The following is an 18,551-nucleotide window of genomic DNA, read 5'->3' on the forward strand; positions in this document are numbered from 1 at the left end:
TGAGAAAAGGAACTCTCTGTGGCGCTACCCAAAGGCCAGCTTGGTCTTCTCAGAGGCTAATGCCTACCTCTTAGAACATCAGAATAGCCCTAAAATGCCACACACTTTGACAGTCAACCTACGTGACAAGCCGGCCATATTAGTTCAAATGAAAAATATAGCATCTGTAGCCCCGGAGATGAACTGAATTATAATGCCACATTTGAATGGTGTTTTAAAGATTCTTTCAAAGGCTCTCAGCATCTACCCCTTAATTAAATCTAATTTGGTTTCCACATAGAGCGCTACCAAGCACACTCACTTCCCCATACATGGAAGCTCGGTATAACATCATCCTCGCCTTCCAACTACAACCTTATGAAGGCGTTTCTGTGTGGGAACATTCAAAACTGATTTATGATGCTACTGCAGCAACTAAGCAACTAATCTTCCGGTATAAATGCAACACATAAGGACAACCTAACTGAAACATATAAATTCCACATATACTTAAAAATATTATTGTCTGTAATTTAATATAGCAGAATGTTTCTAAGCCTATAACCTTGCGTGCAGAGGCAGTTTTTCAAGCATTAATACTTAAATGGGTCATAGACACCACATCTGTCATTCTGTCCTGAAGTCTATGAGGCAAAACCAAGACTATGCTGGCCTATTGATTTTTCTAGCATTTGCTTTAATTTACTTAACCATTGAGAAATCCATCAGTACATAAAGGGCAACTGTCCATTACTGCCTCATTTGCAGACATTCCTTCCCCTCGTTTTTGGTAAATATTTCCCTTAAATTGCTATGTGTTTACAGTGTAAAAACGAATTAGGAAAGTGCTCACACCTGTTTCTGTTCAGTAACTGCTGCACTGAGGTATATGTAACGTGCTTAAAGATAGAATAAATATCTAGACATTATTACATCTGTGTGCAAAGGGTGGTAAATTAGATCCTAATTACATTAACAGGGATTCTGCCTCCCAGCTTAAATTTTACATGAGCACTCTGCAAAAATTCAAAAGCTCTGCTGTGGTTTCTTTATGAGCTGGTGATTACAGCTACTTCCTATGCGGTCACTAAATATTCTGTTTACAAATAAATGAAGAAGCTTTGAGCCAACTTGCCAGGGTAATAATCTATTTCTTTCTCCCCCTCCCTCTTCCCAGCAAACCTTCGCCACATATGCATGGCAACAATCAGGAGCCCTGGCTTCATCTAATTACTCCATCACATAATTTCACAAATTGCCTTGTCACTGGGGAGCCAAGTGCAAAACACGCTCACAGTGGGATTTCAGGCAGCAGCTTTCATTTACTACTCATTCCTTGTTAAATTAAACACGAAAACACCAGTTGTGTGAAAGAAGTCAAAAAGAATGTCTCGCAAATGAGCCAGACAAGTACATCTCCTACCTACCATTTCCCCAAATACATTGTTGGCCACAGGGACCTCGCTCACGGGAGGATCCCCTTGGCTAGCCCATTCCTGTGTTGATGTAGCTGCTACAAAAGACCAGAAGGCCAAAAACAAATAGGCGTCTCCAGAAAGTAAGCATCATCATATGTCAACAGGAAACACGGTAGCAAAAAAAAAAAAAAAAAATTTATATTCTCAAGCCCCTCTGTTCCTAGCCCTTTCTGCCTGGCTATGATCCTCACATGAGGACATGTATTTATATTGGATGAATGATGCTAAGCCCTTTGAAAGTATAAACAGTATACTACATAGTTCCATCCTGGCTACAAAGAAGGAACCAGATTCCACTAATCTTTAAAAGTTCTCAAACAGAGAGATCATCAATCAAGTTCACACAGTATTAGGTGTTTTCCTTTTAAGTATTAATGCCTTACGTGATTCTGAAACACATCAAGGCAAGCACTCACCCATCTCACTACGGATGTGGGTGGAAGAAAAAGAGTGTATGGTGGGTGACATTACTACAGGGAGTGAACCTGAGGTCACAGCCCTGGAAGCTGACATTGGTATATCAACAACTAAACACGGCCACTGGTAATTAAAGGTATTTCTTTGTAGAGCGGGGAGTCGGCAGGGTCAGGTACCGTTTTACATCACAAACCAGCCCTTTATGCATGTGGATTTGCCAGCATTATCTGCGCAGGGAGAAGAAGACATTAGCAGCAGCTGTCTCTCTGCTTTTACACTGAAAATTCTATTCACACAGACAGGTGGAGTAATTTAAAAGCCAATGTGGTGCAATTTCGATGTGACTAATGTCACTGCCTACTAAAATGCCACCATTACCACTGTTTATGGAAACATTACTAAAATTACATTTTATTCATAAGAATTTTAGGATTCTGGTTATTACTAGCTTTAAAATGATCAGACCTCAGTGTCATAGCCCAGAGCAGTGGCTTCACTCTCTAGGGCTTAGCAACCTTCTTTGCTGAGAAACGACAGTTGGATTGTAGTTTCAAGAGTAATCGGGACTGTAGAAGCAGCTTCCTCGAGCTCCATAAAGCAAATTAAAGACATAGCTCTTTCGTGTCCTGGACACGTGATGAGCAAAAAAAATCTTCAAGGAGCTAAATTCTGTGTTAGAAGGTTGAGTTAGGATTTGCATGAGGAGCGATTCCTCACCCCCAAACTACTATCAGACATTGTTAGTAATACAGGGGGAGAGATTTACATATTTCCATAAGGAGAAAGGAGGAACAGCTAATGTTTAAAATCTGAAATTCTAACAATGCATAAATGATTACAGATGCACAACATATCAATAGCTCTAGCCGTGCCTTTTTTATGGGCAAAAATGTTTGGAAAAAGAATCCAGATAGGAAAGGACTGTCCTTGATCCGTAGTTACCAATAACCATCAAATAGCATTATGAAGTTTTATGCCAAACCCTCTGGTTCTTATTTTTATTTAAAAAAAATACTAATTAGCTAGTTCATGGAACGAGATTATAATTACACCTTTGAACTTCCACAATGCGATTTGATCTGCTCCGTATTTGAGAGGCAACGTGGTGGAAAGCACATGGAAATTCAAGTCAGGAGATTCTGGTTCCAGCCCAGCCAGGTCCTAGCTTTTGCCCTTGAGAAAAATCATTAACTTCTCTAAACTTCATTTTTGTCATCCTGCTACCTTATAGGATTATCTTCAGAATCCAATGTATGTGAAAATATTAAACTACAAAGCACCAGAGAGATACATATTATAATTTTATTTCATCTTTTGATCAATGTTTTTCTTCAGCTGTTAACAGGGCAGAAGGATCCAGTGTCAAAACAGCCAAGCAATTAAAGATCATTTTTATTTTATTTTATTTTATTTTATTTTATTTTTTGAGGGGAGAGAGGAGGAAGTGGAGGAGAGACAGAGAGAGAGGGAGAGAGAGAATCCAAAGCAGCCTCTGTGCTCTCAGTGCAGAGCCCAACATGGGGCTCGATCTCACTAACAGTGAGATCATGACCTGAGCTGAAATCAAGAGTTGGACGCTTAATTGACTGAGCCACCCAGGAGCCTCTAATAAATCATTTTTAGAAAAATGAATGATAGGACTGCCTCGCTGGCTCAGTGGGTTGAGAGTCTGACTTGGGCTCAGGTCATGATCTCATGGTTTGTTACTTCAGCCCCTATATTGGGTTCGCTGCTGTCAGCATGGAGCCCACTTTGGATCCTCTGTCCCCCTCTCTCTCTGCCCCTCCCCTGCTCATGCTTTCTCGCTCTCTCAAAAAATAAATAAAAATCATTAAAAAAAATGAATGATAAAAGTAACATTATGTTGGCAGGGGATAATTTCATTTATTTTTAAACACAAAATCAAGTCATTTTTTGGTAGAGTTTCTCCCCCAAGAAGTTTGGAACCTGGCTTTTCTTTACATAAGAGTAATTATTCCCAAACTTCTATCACCTGCAACAGAAATTATCTCTACTTGTTGACCTTTCTTATGATGAGTGTTCCTGCTAACAGGCCTGGCCCCTGGGCATCCTAAGAACTTCCTAAGACACTGAATTCTCAGAGGTCACTCATGTCACAGGAGGGCACATGGGCTCTGTAAGGATGCTAGCAACACAGCTAATGTGAAAACAGATGAAAACGGCCCGCAGAATATTAAGAACTGAAAAACAAAGATACACAACAGGTTAAGTTCATATATATCATCCCTTTCTCTTCTTAAAGGTGAACACCAGGAGGACATTCCAATAGAAGTAGTTATTTCAGTCAAACTGAAGGCCTCTATTTCAGAATATTTTGAATAATATATTATAAAACCAAGCAATTCGTGTCTCATATCACCTAACTTAGGATATTCATACTTACAGCTTCAAGTTATTTGAGGTGTATCTCTTCTTTACCATGTTCAAAGTGTAAGGGGACCCATGCTCACTGGGCTATAATTTGCTGAGTGAAGGCATTTTGTAATGGCAAGAAAAAACAAGGACTAAAGGTCTTCAAAATGTAGAAAATTGCCTGGCATAACTCTTTCAGCTACTCCTTTGCTGTCGGAGGCTCTCCACAGGCCCATCAAGAAACTGGTACCTATCTGAGTTCCTGAGGGCTCTCTCCTGCTCTTGACACACTAGGGTGTATGAAGTCCCTTGGTGTGAGCCAGCTCTCCCAAGCTCAGGACTCTGCAGACAGAGGGACAGGCAGTATTGAAACATCCTTGTCAGTATCAGTCATTTTGATGTGAATCCTCACAATCACAATCACTGCTACCTAGGAGCCTTAAGAAGATAATTTCTGTTACCTCATGGCATTTAGTTATTACAGGTAAGCTTGGACCATGACCAACAGGGTTTTTGTGACCCAAGCAACAGACCACTGACTGCAATGTCTCCACTCTTTGGTTATCCCCTGGCATACACTCACAAAAGCAAAAAGAGAAAAACGAGATCCCTGGCCACAAATATTTATGGGATCAAAAGAAGTAAATGGATTCATTTTCCTCACTGGGATTGGTACAGATAGCAGGAGTTCAGAGAGATTTGTCCTATGGAAAAACGTCCACGTATGGATGGACATATATGCACCCACAGTGATACTTATACTTCCATAAGGAAGACTGAGATGTGATGGGGGGATGCTTCCAGTTAAGTCAAATCAAGTATCCTAAATTCCAAGACACGCAGATTTACTTCTAGTGGCAAAACCAACCAACCAAACCATACCAAAACACTGGAATCCTTTCTGACACAAAACCAACTGATTTGCTCTCCATCAAACCTACATACCTTAAAGCAAAAGTACCTTCACCAGGAAACTTAAACATTGAGGAAGTAAAAAGTCAAGCTTATATTCTATGAAATTCCTAAGGGTTAGACTGAGTTAGCTTTAAAAATATGCTCACACATATATATGCAATGCTCCACTTTTAATCTTTCAGGTAAACTGAGGTGGGGCGGTTGTATACTTGTTGACTAAATCTGATACTTTATCTTCAAAAATATATGGTCATGGAGAGGAATCAGAAGAAGACATGGTAGTGATGTATGCTTTGAAGTACAAATTGCGGGCTAGTGTTCTAGCAGTTCTGTGTATCCACAACGATCAACGTAATAAATTGTGCTTCTATGGACACTTTTGTTTTGAACCTAATCCTTTATTTAATTAGTCCAATTGAGAGTATATCAGAGAACCAAACTACAGTGTATTTTTAACTTAGCCTTGGAAGCAAAAGGAAAAAATTTGGTATAATCTTTTTTTTTTTCTTAAATAGTTTATTGTCAGGCTGGTTCCCATGTAACACCCAGTGCTCATCCCAACAAGTACCTTCCTAATTTTGGTATAATCTGACAAATTTGCAGCCAGACTCTACACAAGACCCTTGTATACGGCACCACCCATCAATGACATGAACAAACCATTTGAGGACAAAAATCTCAGTCATATCCCCAAAATAACATAGAGCCCCAGTCAGAGCTCATTTGCTATGAGTCCTATGTACCTGGATAAACGGGCAATTTTCAAGTTGGACTTTTGTTTTTACTTTTGATTGTCCTCCCCCCTCATCAACCGACTATAATTACCCCAGGTCAGAAGTGCACAACCATCATGGGAAGAAAGGCTGGGACAAGGGGAAGGAGGTGTGTGGAAGGCTTCGAGAGAGCTCTGCCAGGTCACTAATGGCCTCTGGGGCAACGACTTGGAGAAGAGGCTGATGCTTTGCCTTTGATCTTCTAATTCACAGTGATCATTAGTATTAACTCTGATTCTTCTGGGTGAAGAATTCCAGCTGTAGCCTTTTCAGTTTACCTGACCTAAGAAAATTCATCACCCATCCCATTAGGATTTCAATAACCAGCTAAGAAAAAGAAAAAAAGCAGTTGCCCCAGAATCTAAAAACCACCCGCTTCATTATTAAAAGAGTTTATATGACATGTATTGCAGAAGAATCAGGGCTTTCCAATATTACCTCCAAGTAATTAAATAATCTATTCCATTTTCCTCTTGATAGAGATAATTCCCAATTGGGTGAAAGACAGTCAGGGTCCGATGTAATCAAAGTTGAAATACGCTATCTCCAAAGCAAGTCTTAAAATTAAGATAGAGGTATTTGTCACTCAAACCTAGATTAGTTCTGGCAAAGCCTAGCTCTGATCCATCATTATTATTTTTTGTAAATGTTTACTTATTATTTTGAGAGAGACAGAGAGAGGCAGAAAGAGAGAGGCGCAGAATCCGAAGCAGATGTCAGTACAGACCCCAACATGGGGCTCGAACTCACAAACCGTGAGATCATGACCTGAGCTGAAGTCAGACATTTAACCAACCGAGCCACTCAATGACTGACCCTTGACCTTTCATCATTATTAAAACCTATGAAGGTGAATGGCAACTACGTGTAAGGGAAAAAGTAATAACTATATAGATATTCTCCTAGGTTTAAAAGAGCTCACTTTTGATAAGGTACGTGGACATCTGAGGGGGGCAAAAGTCTTCTCACCCCTACATACTAGTTTTCAAGAATCGTAATTTAATAACATATCTGCAGATTCATGCAGCGACGAAGGACTCAAAGTTGCTATCTGCACAAAACACCTTCCTTAGATCAGGCACATGAACAGGAAGATAAATTAGGACTAGTTGGAAGGAGGGACTGTCTTCCTACCCTGACTCCCAATCTATGCAAGAGTTTGAGAATAGTCTTCCTGCTCCAATATCTTCTTAGGACTAATTTGAGCTGAATCATGCTAGCTGGTCAGGCACAATGGAAATTGTTACTGTTAAATCTATCAGTGTATGGAGTGAGGGACAGAAAAACAAAAGTAGAAAGAGAGGGGCAAATTCCATCTACTACCTACCTACATGCCTGCCTACAGGTCCTTCTGCCTGCCTTTTGACCTTTCACTCACCTTGATCAACAGAATGGGTTATCTGGATACCAATGAGAAGGACGTTTTCAGTGTAATAATAATTCCTAATGTTTAGAGAACAATTCTTCCAAAACTGCAAGCAGAGATATGACACTAAGATGTCGCCAACAGATCTTGTTACCAAAAGCAAAACCAATGAAACAACATCTGTCTCTTCTAGAGCATTCAATTCCCAATTCAATTCCATTTACTCCATCCTTAGAGTGGCGGACCCGCAGGGCACTTTTCATCTAATAGTGTTTCTATGGAAACGCCATTCTCAACCTGGAAGATTCTACAACCTCTCACTTTGGCTTTATCCACATTGAGAGGGAAGCCTTATAAATCAGAAATCAAGACACAATTTTGCCACAGACCAAAAACAAAAACAAACAAAAAAAAAAGTTTTTCCAGGCTAGAAGTTCACAAAAAGAAACAAATAGAACCAAAAGTAAAATATGTGTATTTGACATAGAAACAAAGTGTCTCTATGAAGTACCAATGGGATCCCAAGGATCAGGGAAAGGAATCCAAGAGAATGTGAATGAAAATCAATTCACCTTCAGGGTCACCTTGCCTCCTAGTCAATGCCAGATATGTCACCCCCTGTATGGTTGCTTCACCTGAACCCTCCGGTGCATTATTTTAACAGTTTGCATTCTCCCTAACTTTCAAGATTCCTGGGACACAGAGCAAGCTCCATGCAAGAAAATATGTCACTGCATATTTTAAATAAGAACCATATTAACCGCTTTTCTATTTAGATTATATTTAAATCTGCAATATGTTAGGGTAGGAAAACAAAACAAAACAAAAAATGCTTGATTTTTACCTTAACATTGTATTTATTTATTCCTTCTCCTCATTTCCACGAGGCCCATAGGCATATCTTTGTAACACTACTAGCGAAATAACTGGCAATATACAAAACACATTGAGTTGAAACATTATGACATAGTAGGTTATAGTTGTAGTTGGAATAATGCTTTTAAGACGGAAAAAGAAACTTTGATGCAGCATCTGTCCCTGAACTGTCACTCTACAGTGACTCATACTCAAATATTAAGTATTTTCTAATTGTTGGCAGTAATTTGTTTTCAGGCAAATGCAAGCATTTCTATTAATAAACGCTTTTGTTTTCTCTCGAATTCTCTCTTATTATCTAAATAACGTCAGTCATTCTTTTCTTTTTCAGGCAATAGTTTCCTTCAAGAGACCTTTTGTTATCAAAACAGGCAAATGTTCAACTTAAGACTAAGGTGGGAATTTACATCACTGAAATTTCCTTTTACTCATAAACACCAAAGTTTAAAATCTGTTTTCTTTTTCTTTGATGATTTTCATCATTTACAAGTATTTCCAGTTTAGCTTGCTCGAGACCTTGAGTCCAAGAATGAAGCTTCAGTTCTCTCTTTGGAGTAATAAAATGTGCTACTGATTAAATCTACCTGTGGACAACTAGAGACCAGCACATTTTTCTTATGCATCTGGGGTGCAAATCCAGAAAGGTTTTGTTGTTGTTGTTTTAATTCAGGCCTTTTTTTGCCTCCGCTAACACACAAATGCTTCAAAGCCCTTTCAGAGGCATGTTGTTGCTGTAGTTAGTTGTTACTGTTAACTGAATAAGCCCAATTGATCCATTTATTTGAAAAAGAAAAAAAAAGTAGCAATTTGCTTTCAAAAAGGTGTGTGGGGGGGGGCGCACCTGAGTGGCTCAGTCAGTTAAGCCTCCAACTTTGGCTCAGGTCATGATCTCATGGTTCCTGGGTTCGAGCCCCGCATCATTGCTCAGGGCCTGGAGCCTGTTTCAGATTCTGTGTCTCCTCTCTCTGCCCCTCCTCAGTTCATGCTCTGTCTCACTCTGTCTCTCAGAAATAAAATTTAAAAAATGCAAAGAGGTGTGTGAGGTTTTATAATATGCCCTTTGGCATTGAAAAGATTAGTTTGTACAATTTGCTAATAAATTGTTAATGCTATTGTTTTAGTTAGCCAGAGTTTCAATTGCTTTTATATCTTGTAAGATTTCAGATGGATTTTCTAGATAAGTTGCATTAATCATATAGCAAGAGTGTGATCATTTAGGGGCACCTGGGTGGCTCAGTTGCTTAAGCCTCTGACTTGAGTGCATGATCTCGTGGTTCCTGAGTTCCAGCCCTGCATTGGGCTCTGTGCTGACAGCTCAGAGCCTGGAGCCTGTCTTCAGATTCTGTGTCTCCCCCCTCTCTCTGCCCCTCCCCTGCTCGGGCTATGTCTCTCTCAAAAATAAATAAACATTACAAAAAAATATATCTTAAAAGAATGTGATCATTTAAAATTTGTCCTGTCTGCCAAATGAATTTGTGTGCATCCCTGAAGCACTTTGAAGAACTTGAAATAAAGTTGTTATAAGACTAGTATGTAGATGTTACTGGTTACTTACATTTGGACAAATAACAAAACTCTAGAGGTTTTCCCATAGAATTTATTATTATTAGCTCCTGACTATAAGCATTACCTAAGCAGTCTGGATTCCTTCAAGAAGTATAACAAGACACAGAGAAGGGTGTTCTGGTAACTGGAGATCTATCTGCTCTTGCAATTAGAGAAGAGGGGAGGGAATCTTTTTCATTGGAAGAAGGAAAAAGGGAGAAAATTTGAATATATCTCCTTTGCTTTTTACATGATATTATAAGACATTTGCTTTTTATAGATGGTTACCACTATCCATATTTTTGTGAGAGCACATGGCAGTGGAGTGGGGGAAGCGGGTAGGAATGTCCAATGGAAACCACAAGGCAACTTCTGTGAGTATTCATAGAAAGCTAGGAGACATAGACAAATGGGTTTCCCCTTCCAGGGTAGTGGTGGTGCAGGCCAGCACAGACCCCAAAACTGAAGGAAATTAGCCAGACCTCAAGAAATCAGGCGCTTTATGAATAATTTCTATTCCCATCGCCCAAATAACATATGGACCACAAAAACACTGCAATGCAGGTAAAACCTTGCTGGCTGTTAAGGAGTGTTTTGTTTTGTTTTGTTTTAAGAAGATAACATAGCTCTCTGCAAGGTTCTTCACAAGGGTATGACCTAGAGAACCAGGAAATCTGGTGGATGAATAAAAGAATTTGCTCCTCTCCCTCCTGATTCTGTCTGAACCAATATTTGATTATATTTTATTCAAGGGCACTTCAGCTTCAAGTAAAGCCAAAGCTCCTTTGCAGACTGAAATGGTGGCTGATGAAATCCATTCATTTTTTTTTTTTCTGTTAGTATAGGAAATAGACTTTGGCTGTAACTCAAGGTCCACCTGGTTTTGTCCCCTCCTCCCCTCATCCTCCAGATCGGGTTAGCTGGTCAGCTCCAGTGATGACATATCCGTGTGGCTGCATCAACACATTTGACCAACTGGCACTTCGTATCTCCTGCTATTTATTCTTCATGCTATGCCCCCTATGCCCTCCAGACCCTCACCTTCGCCCCACCCTTCAATAGTGGTCGATAACCCTCTGTAGGAAACTTGCACGAGGCAGACAGATTACAAACTACGCACACATATGTAACAAGTGTCAGCTAAGTGCAGGACCTCGAATTGAATTTTAGGTAAACCTAATCTGATGTTAAAATCAACTCCACAACCTAAATCTTCAACTAACTACCAGCATTAACCAACCTCCAAAGCAGATTCCAAAACCCGCAGTGTAGTCTAGTTGCTATTTGGAATCACAATGGTTAGAAGAGATGGAGGAAACTTTTTTTTTTTAGTTACTCCTGCTGCTCTGTTTTTATTTTATTCACAGACACTGGAAATTCTGGATTAATTTATACCCTGGAGTGTTATTGGAGGCATAGCCTCTATCCAGAGGAGAAACCAGCATGGCCTTCGTCAGCCTCCATTTGTCTCCCTGTAATGGTACAAATCACCGAGGAACATGGCCCTGGAAGTGGGCAAGGGTGTGAGGGTCAACAGACCTGGATAATTTGTGACAACGCAGAATTAACTTTAATGCTTAAGAAAAATAAATGACTTCAAGGAAAGTCAACTATGCTAAAAAAAGAGTAACACAAAAAGTTTGCTCCTGACATTTAAAAAAAAAAAACCAACATTGATTCATCTTAGGCTACACTGGGCTATGACCTGTTTAAATTCAGCCTTTGTCCCTAATATTGAAAGTCTCCTTCACTAACAATTTTGCTGATTTCTAAAATATTATTTTATCCATAAATTTTCATTTTGTCTTCTTCCTTAGATGTCATTAAATCAGTATGCACTTACACAAATATCCACCAAAATATTATGATTATAAATATTTTGAACATGAAATTCATTCAGAACAATAACCAAACAAAACAAATCCCTTGGTGGCATAAAGCCCCAAATCTCCAGTTTCTCACATCTCCAGGAGAATTCCTGCAGTGAAAACAGCAATACTCACACAGACAATATAAACTGTTACTCTGCTTGAAAAGTCACAGGGGACTACACAGGAAGAGCGGACTCTATATTGCTGTTTTCCTTTACAGTTCTAAGTACAGCGGCCACTTTCACTGTGCAGCCCTGACTCAGATGAATGTTTTGTAATGGCAACCAAGTGCACTCGAGCCACTTAAAAGCAAATTAGGTGAGCATCTTGCCATTGCAACAAGATTTAAACTTTTTGGACCATTCGCTATAAAGGTACACTATAGCATTAGAAGAAATTAAGTCCTTCCCTTTGTGGTTTGTCTTAACTTTCTTCTTAGTAGGACTGGGTTCTCATACCTAAGAGTCACACTGAGAAAAGCAACATCATTAACATACACACTTAAAATCACAAGTCACATGAACTCCTAAACCTTGTAAACTTACAGTTAACAAAATTGCAATAGTGAGCTTCAAATAAAACTCCTCATTTGGGGTATCTAGGAAATAAGTGCTAGCAGTTTTGTAAAAACTAGGGGAACACAGTGGTTTATGAAATATTCCAAGTGCAGAGGGATCATTTCCCCCCCATTTTTTTTCTATCACAACTGGTTCATTGTCCATATTTAGTTTACATATGTCATTTAGAATCCACTTACTGTTAGATGCTGGAACAGCCACGCCCTCATGATATTTGTGGCTACTTTGGGAAAGATGCCACGCTTTTTGTGACGCTTTTTGTCCTTATCTGGATCATCATCGTCACCTGTGCTGGGGGAAGCTACACTGTTGTCCAAGCCATCACCTGCAAACATAGTGAATCAAATTTTGACTGATGCTACCTTGACATGCTTTATTCAAATAGAATGCCTTTGGATATAAACAAAATCAGAAGAGCAATATAAATGATTAATAGTTTATTTGGTACTTTTTTTTTTTCCAAAACAGAAAGAACAAGGCCTAGACTCAAAAGTAGTCAGGTCTAAGGAACTTCTTCCAAAGAACAGTGGGAAAGGTCAAAGGGAATGAAGGGAAATAGCCAATCTCTTTAGTAGATTTGTTGCCATGGTAATTATTCAGATGTGTAGAGCTGAGACATTCTAAGTGTAACTCCTACTGGGGAGTTACATATGGTAGCCCCCATTGGCAGGGGTGCTGTCTCTGCCCGGGTATTCAAACCTCACATATAGTCGTTGATGTCGTCAACTTGTGAGCAGATGCATTCAGGATATCAACTATTTCCACAAGTGATCTATCTTAAGACTAAAGTAGGCCATGGAAATGTAGGTAATCCATCATCTAAGCAGTTTGACATAGGAATGCTTCAAATAGAATGTAATTTTTCTTGTCATAAAAAGAGAGCATCAAGTTTAGGAAGGGCAAAACTCCTAAAATAGTTTTTTAATTAGGAAACGATTACTATGTAAGTCAAACGAAGTGATAATTAAGAGTCAATAGGAATTTTATTATCCTAAAAATCCAGGAAGTTTCTAAAATTTCTTCTAGATTAAAAATTTTCTCATTGCAAAATCATCTGTTGACAAATTATCTGTTTCCTGAATATTGGATCCTATTTTTTCCATTGTTTTTTGCTATAATATTTATGTTGTTTCTTCTAGAAAATATTCTGGTTCTGTGACACAATAAAATTAAAGACGTAGGATTCCTTTTATGATGTCATGTTTAACAAGACAAAAAAATGAAATTTCAGCCCATGTAATCACTCTGTCCAAAACAAGTCATAAGGTACAAGTGGACACTAAGTACCTTGTGTTTGGGCACAAAAGTTTGAAGGGAAAACAAGAGTGGACTGAACTCACTACAGTAAAAAGGAGCTTAGCTTCTGTCAAATGTGCCTTCCTCCCTGCTGACCCCACTCTTGAGGGAAGCTACTGACTTTCAGAAAGGGATAGGTTGGTCCGGCCCAGGAAGGACCGCTACAGCAGCGAGGCTCTGCAATGAGGCAAGACACGCACCTGAGAGCACGTTCCCTGGGATATGGAAGTCCCTGGAGAGCAGTCTACAGGCCCAAACAATGGGATCCTTTGGCAAGGCAATTTTCCTGGTCACTGTACATGGGAACTAGCCTAAGATTCCGTTACATCACTCTGTGAGTTTCTTACTTCGTATTCCTTTTTTCTGTGACCTAAATATACTACATACGCAAAGAATTCTCTGCTTTGATTCCGTCATTTCAGCCTAATCTATAGTAGTTATGTTGCCATTAATCAATTGTTCTTAACAGCTCCTGAGGGAGATGCCCCCATCCCCCGCCCCCACCAAAGAAAATTGCCCCCAAACTGCCTTAACTTGTACTGAGGTGTAAAGTTTAAAAACTCTTGTTGGGTGAGGAACAGACTAATTTCAACATTTCTGCTATGATTACAGCATGTGCCACAAATACAAAACTTGCAGAACTTTTCAGAGTGGGATTTTTATTAATTTAAAAAAGCACACTTTTATTATATTTAAAATCCATATATTTTGTTAAAGCTCCACAGAATCATAGCTGTGTTTTCAGTGGAAAAGATCATAAAGACCCGTAGTTCCAAAACCCTCACCTTACCAGTGAGGAAAGTGCTTGTGTTCCTGGTGGGTGACTTACCCAAGGTCATGCAGCCCGGATGGGGCTGGCCAGCCTGTGCCTGACCAGACACCCGCATCCCTAAATCAGTGCCCCTTCCACCCCACCGAAGTCATTATTTGCATAGCCAAGTGTTTTATAAGGAGTCCCCTTGGATTTACCGAATAAATTCCTTGAAAGTCCAGTATTTAAAGAGGCTTTTTATTCAGAGAAGCAATTCACCATATAAAATAACAATTCATTAAAGAAACATGAGAAAAGAAACCAACTCAACAGCATTTAAAATTTCAATGGGCTAATCCACTCTCAATATGCAAAAGGTAACCGAGGAAAAGAAACATATTACTTGATCATTGATTAAAAATGAAAAGCTTCTAACCTAATGACAGTTTTTTACCACCTCTCCATGATTGTTTTCCACCTTAAAAAAAATAGCCTTTCTATCCGTCTCAAAACCCCTTCAGATTAATTTAGCAGGCAATGCCTAGTGCCTGCCTCGAAGAGAATTCATTGATAATTTATGGAAATATCTACTATAATCCAGCGGAGATGACTTTTTTCCAGCTTTGTGCATCAATAGATAATCAAGGCCTTAAAGCAGCCTTAGCTTCCCATTACCTCAGGCAAAAGAATTCCTGAAAGCGTGCCTTGAGGGCACCTGAATTATATACTCCATTAGGAGAGGAAGGCTTTCTGCATTCCATGTGTAACACTCACCAGAACCTTTCCTGTTTATTTCTGCTGTATGAAAGCAGAAGCATTAGGAACAGAATTTTTTAAGTGAAGACTTATGTAGATACAATGGAGAAACCTTTCAAGCAGGAGCCAGATCACCCCCTTCAGTCCCTGGCAGTGACCTCTCCCGAATAAAAGGTTTCTATTACATCATTAGCTCAAGCCAAAAACAGCCTTGGCTTAATGCACAGTTTGTTCTTCCTACTGTTTTTAGGCAAATACAGCTACTTTACTCCCATCTGGGAGGGAAATTACACTGCTGGGTTGTAATCTAAGACAAGATTTTCATTGGAAGCAAATGCTTTCAATCCAGTGTAAATACTGGTGCATGTTCAGAAAAGCCTAAAACAATAAACCCTGCTCCTTCCTGACACAAGTTAGGGAAATGGAGAAGATGGGGAAGGAGAAGAGCATAATAAAACAGACTATTCTAAAAGCAAACACTTTCATAGATTTTAATAAATTGTTTAACCTCTTCCACTTTCTAGAATTGAAAATTGATCTCGAAATGTCTCAACCTCAGAGGAAAGTCTAAATGGTCAATTGTACCTTTAGCATTTCCATTCACTCTGCAATTTGATACAGTCACCTCTATGCGGTCTCTGGAGGATTTATTTCCTTTTTTTATTTTTAAGATCACTAAACAAACTTGGAGAACCGCCGGCCGACCACATGGCAGCAGGCAGCGGCTCTGAACCACATTTGTAAAATGTCAGCAGTGACTTCATTCCTGGAGCTGACTTCTCCTGCCGCCAAATGAAGGCAAACTGAAAAGGTGGAAATAATCATAAAAATGATGCTAGTCCATAAACAAGCTTACAGCCTCATTAGGATAGCAGTAGGCTCCAGTGGGTGATTTATGCTCGTTTTGCTGATGCTATGAGGAAATGCCATAGGGCGACTTTAGCCAATTGCTAATGGTTTCTGACAGCTTCTTAGCAACTAGTGCAAGCAACGTTGTGGCGCTTGCTAGTGACAGAAACCGAAAATGTCATATTATCTGCCCATGTGTCATGAAGTCCATGTGGCAATTAACTAGCAGGCCAGTGACTGAGGGGCCAGAGGCTCCCGAAAATGGCCTTTAGCTATGCAGAGGAAGCGATGGGCGCAGAGGCACACTCTGCCTGCACATATGCAACATTCTAATGCAGAAATCCACTTCCTTGTGACTTCCCGGCTCTGATGAGACCGGGCCACTCAAATCCCTTTTTTCCCCCTCACTCAAGTGAAACTCTGGGCTTCTCTCTCTCTCTCTCTCTCTCTCTCTCTCTCTCTCTCTCTCTCTCTCTCTCTCCCTCGGCACTGGCTCTGGCCTTACGAGAGGACTCCAAAGCAGTCTGCTTTGATATGATTATCCGAATATCTCCTTAATTGGCAATACCTGGTTCTGTGCTTTTTGGATGCTGGATTCAAAGGTGCTAGCCATTTTTCTGCTCTCTCACAAATTAGTCTAAAAGGATTTAAGATCACTGAAGCAGACTCATTGCCTGTCAGATTGCTGAGAGCAGAGGAAGTCTGTGTAGCGACGAGACACTGTGTAAAAAACACCAGGCTTCTAACAAGCAGGGAGAGAATCTTGGCCACACTTTTCAGTTTCCGAGCTATCAAAACCATGCACTATATGTCAAACTGTCAAACCTTTCAGCGTGGGCCATTTGCCTTTTCAAATAATATTTAAGAATTGTTTTTACAAAATTTTATAGGCCATGGTCTAGTGAAAGAGGCCAACCAACAAAGAAAGGAATTTGTACTACAATTCGTCTACGGACAATTTCTTGTGAGACCTGGTCTGTCCCTGTGGAGCAAGGCAGGTGACCTGTGGCAGCTCCCAGGCTGTCAGAGAGCTCAGATTTCAAACACGCTCAACTCAAACATCCCGAGTCGCCTATTTAAGCATGCCCAGGCATTTAGACTGTGCTATCTCGTGCCTTTCAAGGCAGGATAAAGCGGCATTTACCGTATTCAGGCCATTCAATGGGTCAGACTGACCGTGTCAGCAGGGGCTCCTCTCTGGCAGGTCACAGCCCGGCTCCCATTTTTCTCTTCCTTCTAACTCCCTCTCTCCCCCCAGGACCGCCTTTCCCAAAAACCTATTCTGAGCCAGGCTAAAACAAAACCCGAACAGTGCACAGCATTTACATCACAACTGATAGGAACTTCCAGTGTCAGTGGGCCAGCAGGTATAAACAAAATGGGGAGTTCTTTCTGTCACAGAGGCAAAACTCCTAATTAGGGGTGGGAACTTTCAACTGCCAGGGCAAATGAAAGTGTGAGGTTGTGGACCTTCTTGTTTTGCTGGAAGCCAAGCTGGAAGCCATCCCAGCTTCAAGACAATTCATTTACAATTTTCTATTGAGATTCCACAGTTGCCAGCCAGGTTCCCTCCTTAACTTTTGCTTTACTCATCTTCAAGTGTTTAGAGACAGAATGTTTATCCCAGAAATGGACGTCGACTCAGATCCAAGGCCATTTATAATCGTATCTTTCAATAGGGAGTAAATTCTATCATGTCTTGAAAGGTGTCTAAATGGTCAATTCAAAAGCATTCTTTAAGACTGTACAGCTCATGTTGTAAGGTGGCTAAATGTTCATCCGAGATTAAGGGTTTCTTTTTTTTTCTCTTGTCTGTTTTCTCACACAGGACACTGACAAGAGAGAACACGGCATTTCACCCCTTACAGAGCATGTAGGACATTCCTGCCTTTCTAGTGGCCGCCGGTGCAAACATCCCATCAGCGTGGAGAGGTCAGGTTTCTTTTGTAGTCGAGCTATCCGGGTGTGCCAGGTTGTTAGGAAGAATGTAAAACTACCCCAAACCCACTTCTCCAGATCATGGCTGTGTCTGCTTAGCCAGAAGTCAGATGGGATAATGTTTCTGTGTTATGTTAAGAGGATAAATGGTGAGAATTATAGACAACCCGTTTCTCAGGAACCAGCTAGAATACTTCAGAGGTTATAAAGAAGTGTTTTGTCTTCATTGAGAATGTGTAATAGCTGCCAGAATGATTTTTCGAACATACATATCTATCTGATCTTATAACCGTGGCACTTCAAATCCTTCCGTGGCTATCATTTGCCTTCAGGATAAAGGTCACACGCTTTAGCCTGGCATGGAAGGCCTTTCGCCATCTCTCTCCTGGGTGTTTCTTCTGTGGGGTCCCCGTGGTCACGGGTACTCGCTAGCCCACCCCAATCCTGAGCCTCTCTGACCTTCTCACCATCTCCCTGCAGGCACTGCTCTCACACTTCTTCGTGGTTCCCTGTGCTGGCCCCTTGGTAGTGTACTTCCTGACAAGCTCCTTGGTGACCTTTTAGGCTCCACTCAACTGCCATCTCCTAGAAGAAGCATACACCGGACTCTCGCTGTTCAGTGATACCCTCTCCAATCTCCAATCCTTCTTTTCCTGACACTCCTTGCTCCACATCATACTCTACCAAGACTGCTAATTTCTGTAGTCTCTGTCCCCTCGACTTAATTACAGGATATACGAAAGCAGGGGCAGGGTCATTCTCCCCTCTAAGATTCTCTAGCCCCAGGTTA

General features: G+C 40.4%; 1 protein-coding gene across 3 annotated transcripts in view; it reads right to left on the reverse strand.

Moving 5' to 3' along the window:
* The window catches only part of MEIS1 (Meis homeobox 1), a 136,867-nt gene that overhangs the window by 47,915 nt on the left and 70,401 nt on the right, over positions 1 to 18,551 (reverse strand). For all 3 annotated transcript variants that reach the window (XM_077766404.1, XM_077766407.1, XM_077766406.1), the window contains exon 8: positions 12,351 to 12,496. In XM_077766404.1, the coding sequence (XP_077622530.1) occupies positions 12,351 to 12,496 (146 nt within the window). The remainder of the gene's footprint in view (positions 1 to 12,350; positions 12,497 to 18,551) is intronic.

Source organism: Crocuta crocuta, unplaced genomic scaffold (assembly GCF_008692635.1).
Source record: "Crocuta crocuta isolate KB4526 unplaced genomic scaffold, BGI_CrCroc_1.0 scaffold113, whole genome shotgun sequence".
Classification (NCBI taxonomy): domain Eukaryota; kingdom Metazoa; phylum Chordata; class Mammalia; order Carnivora; family Hyaenidae; genus Crocuta; species Crocuta crocuta.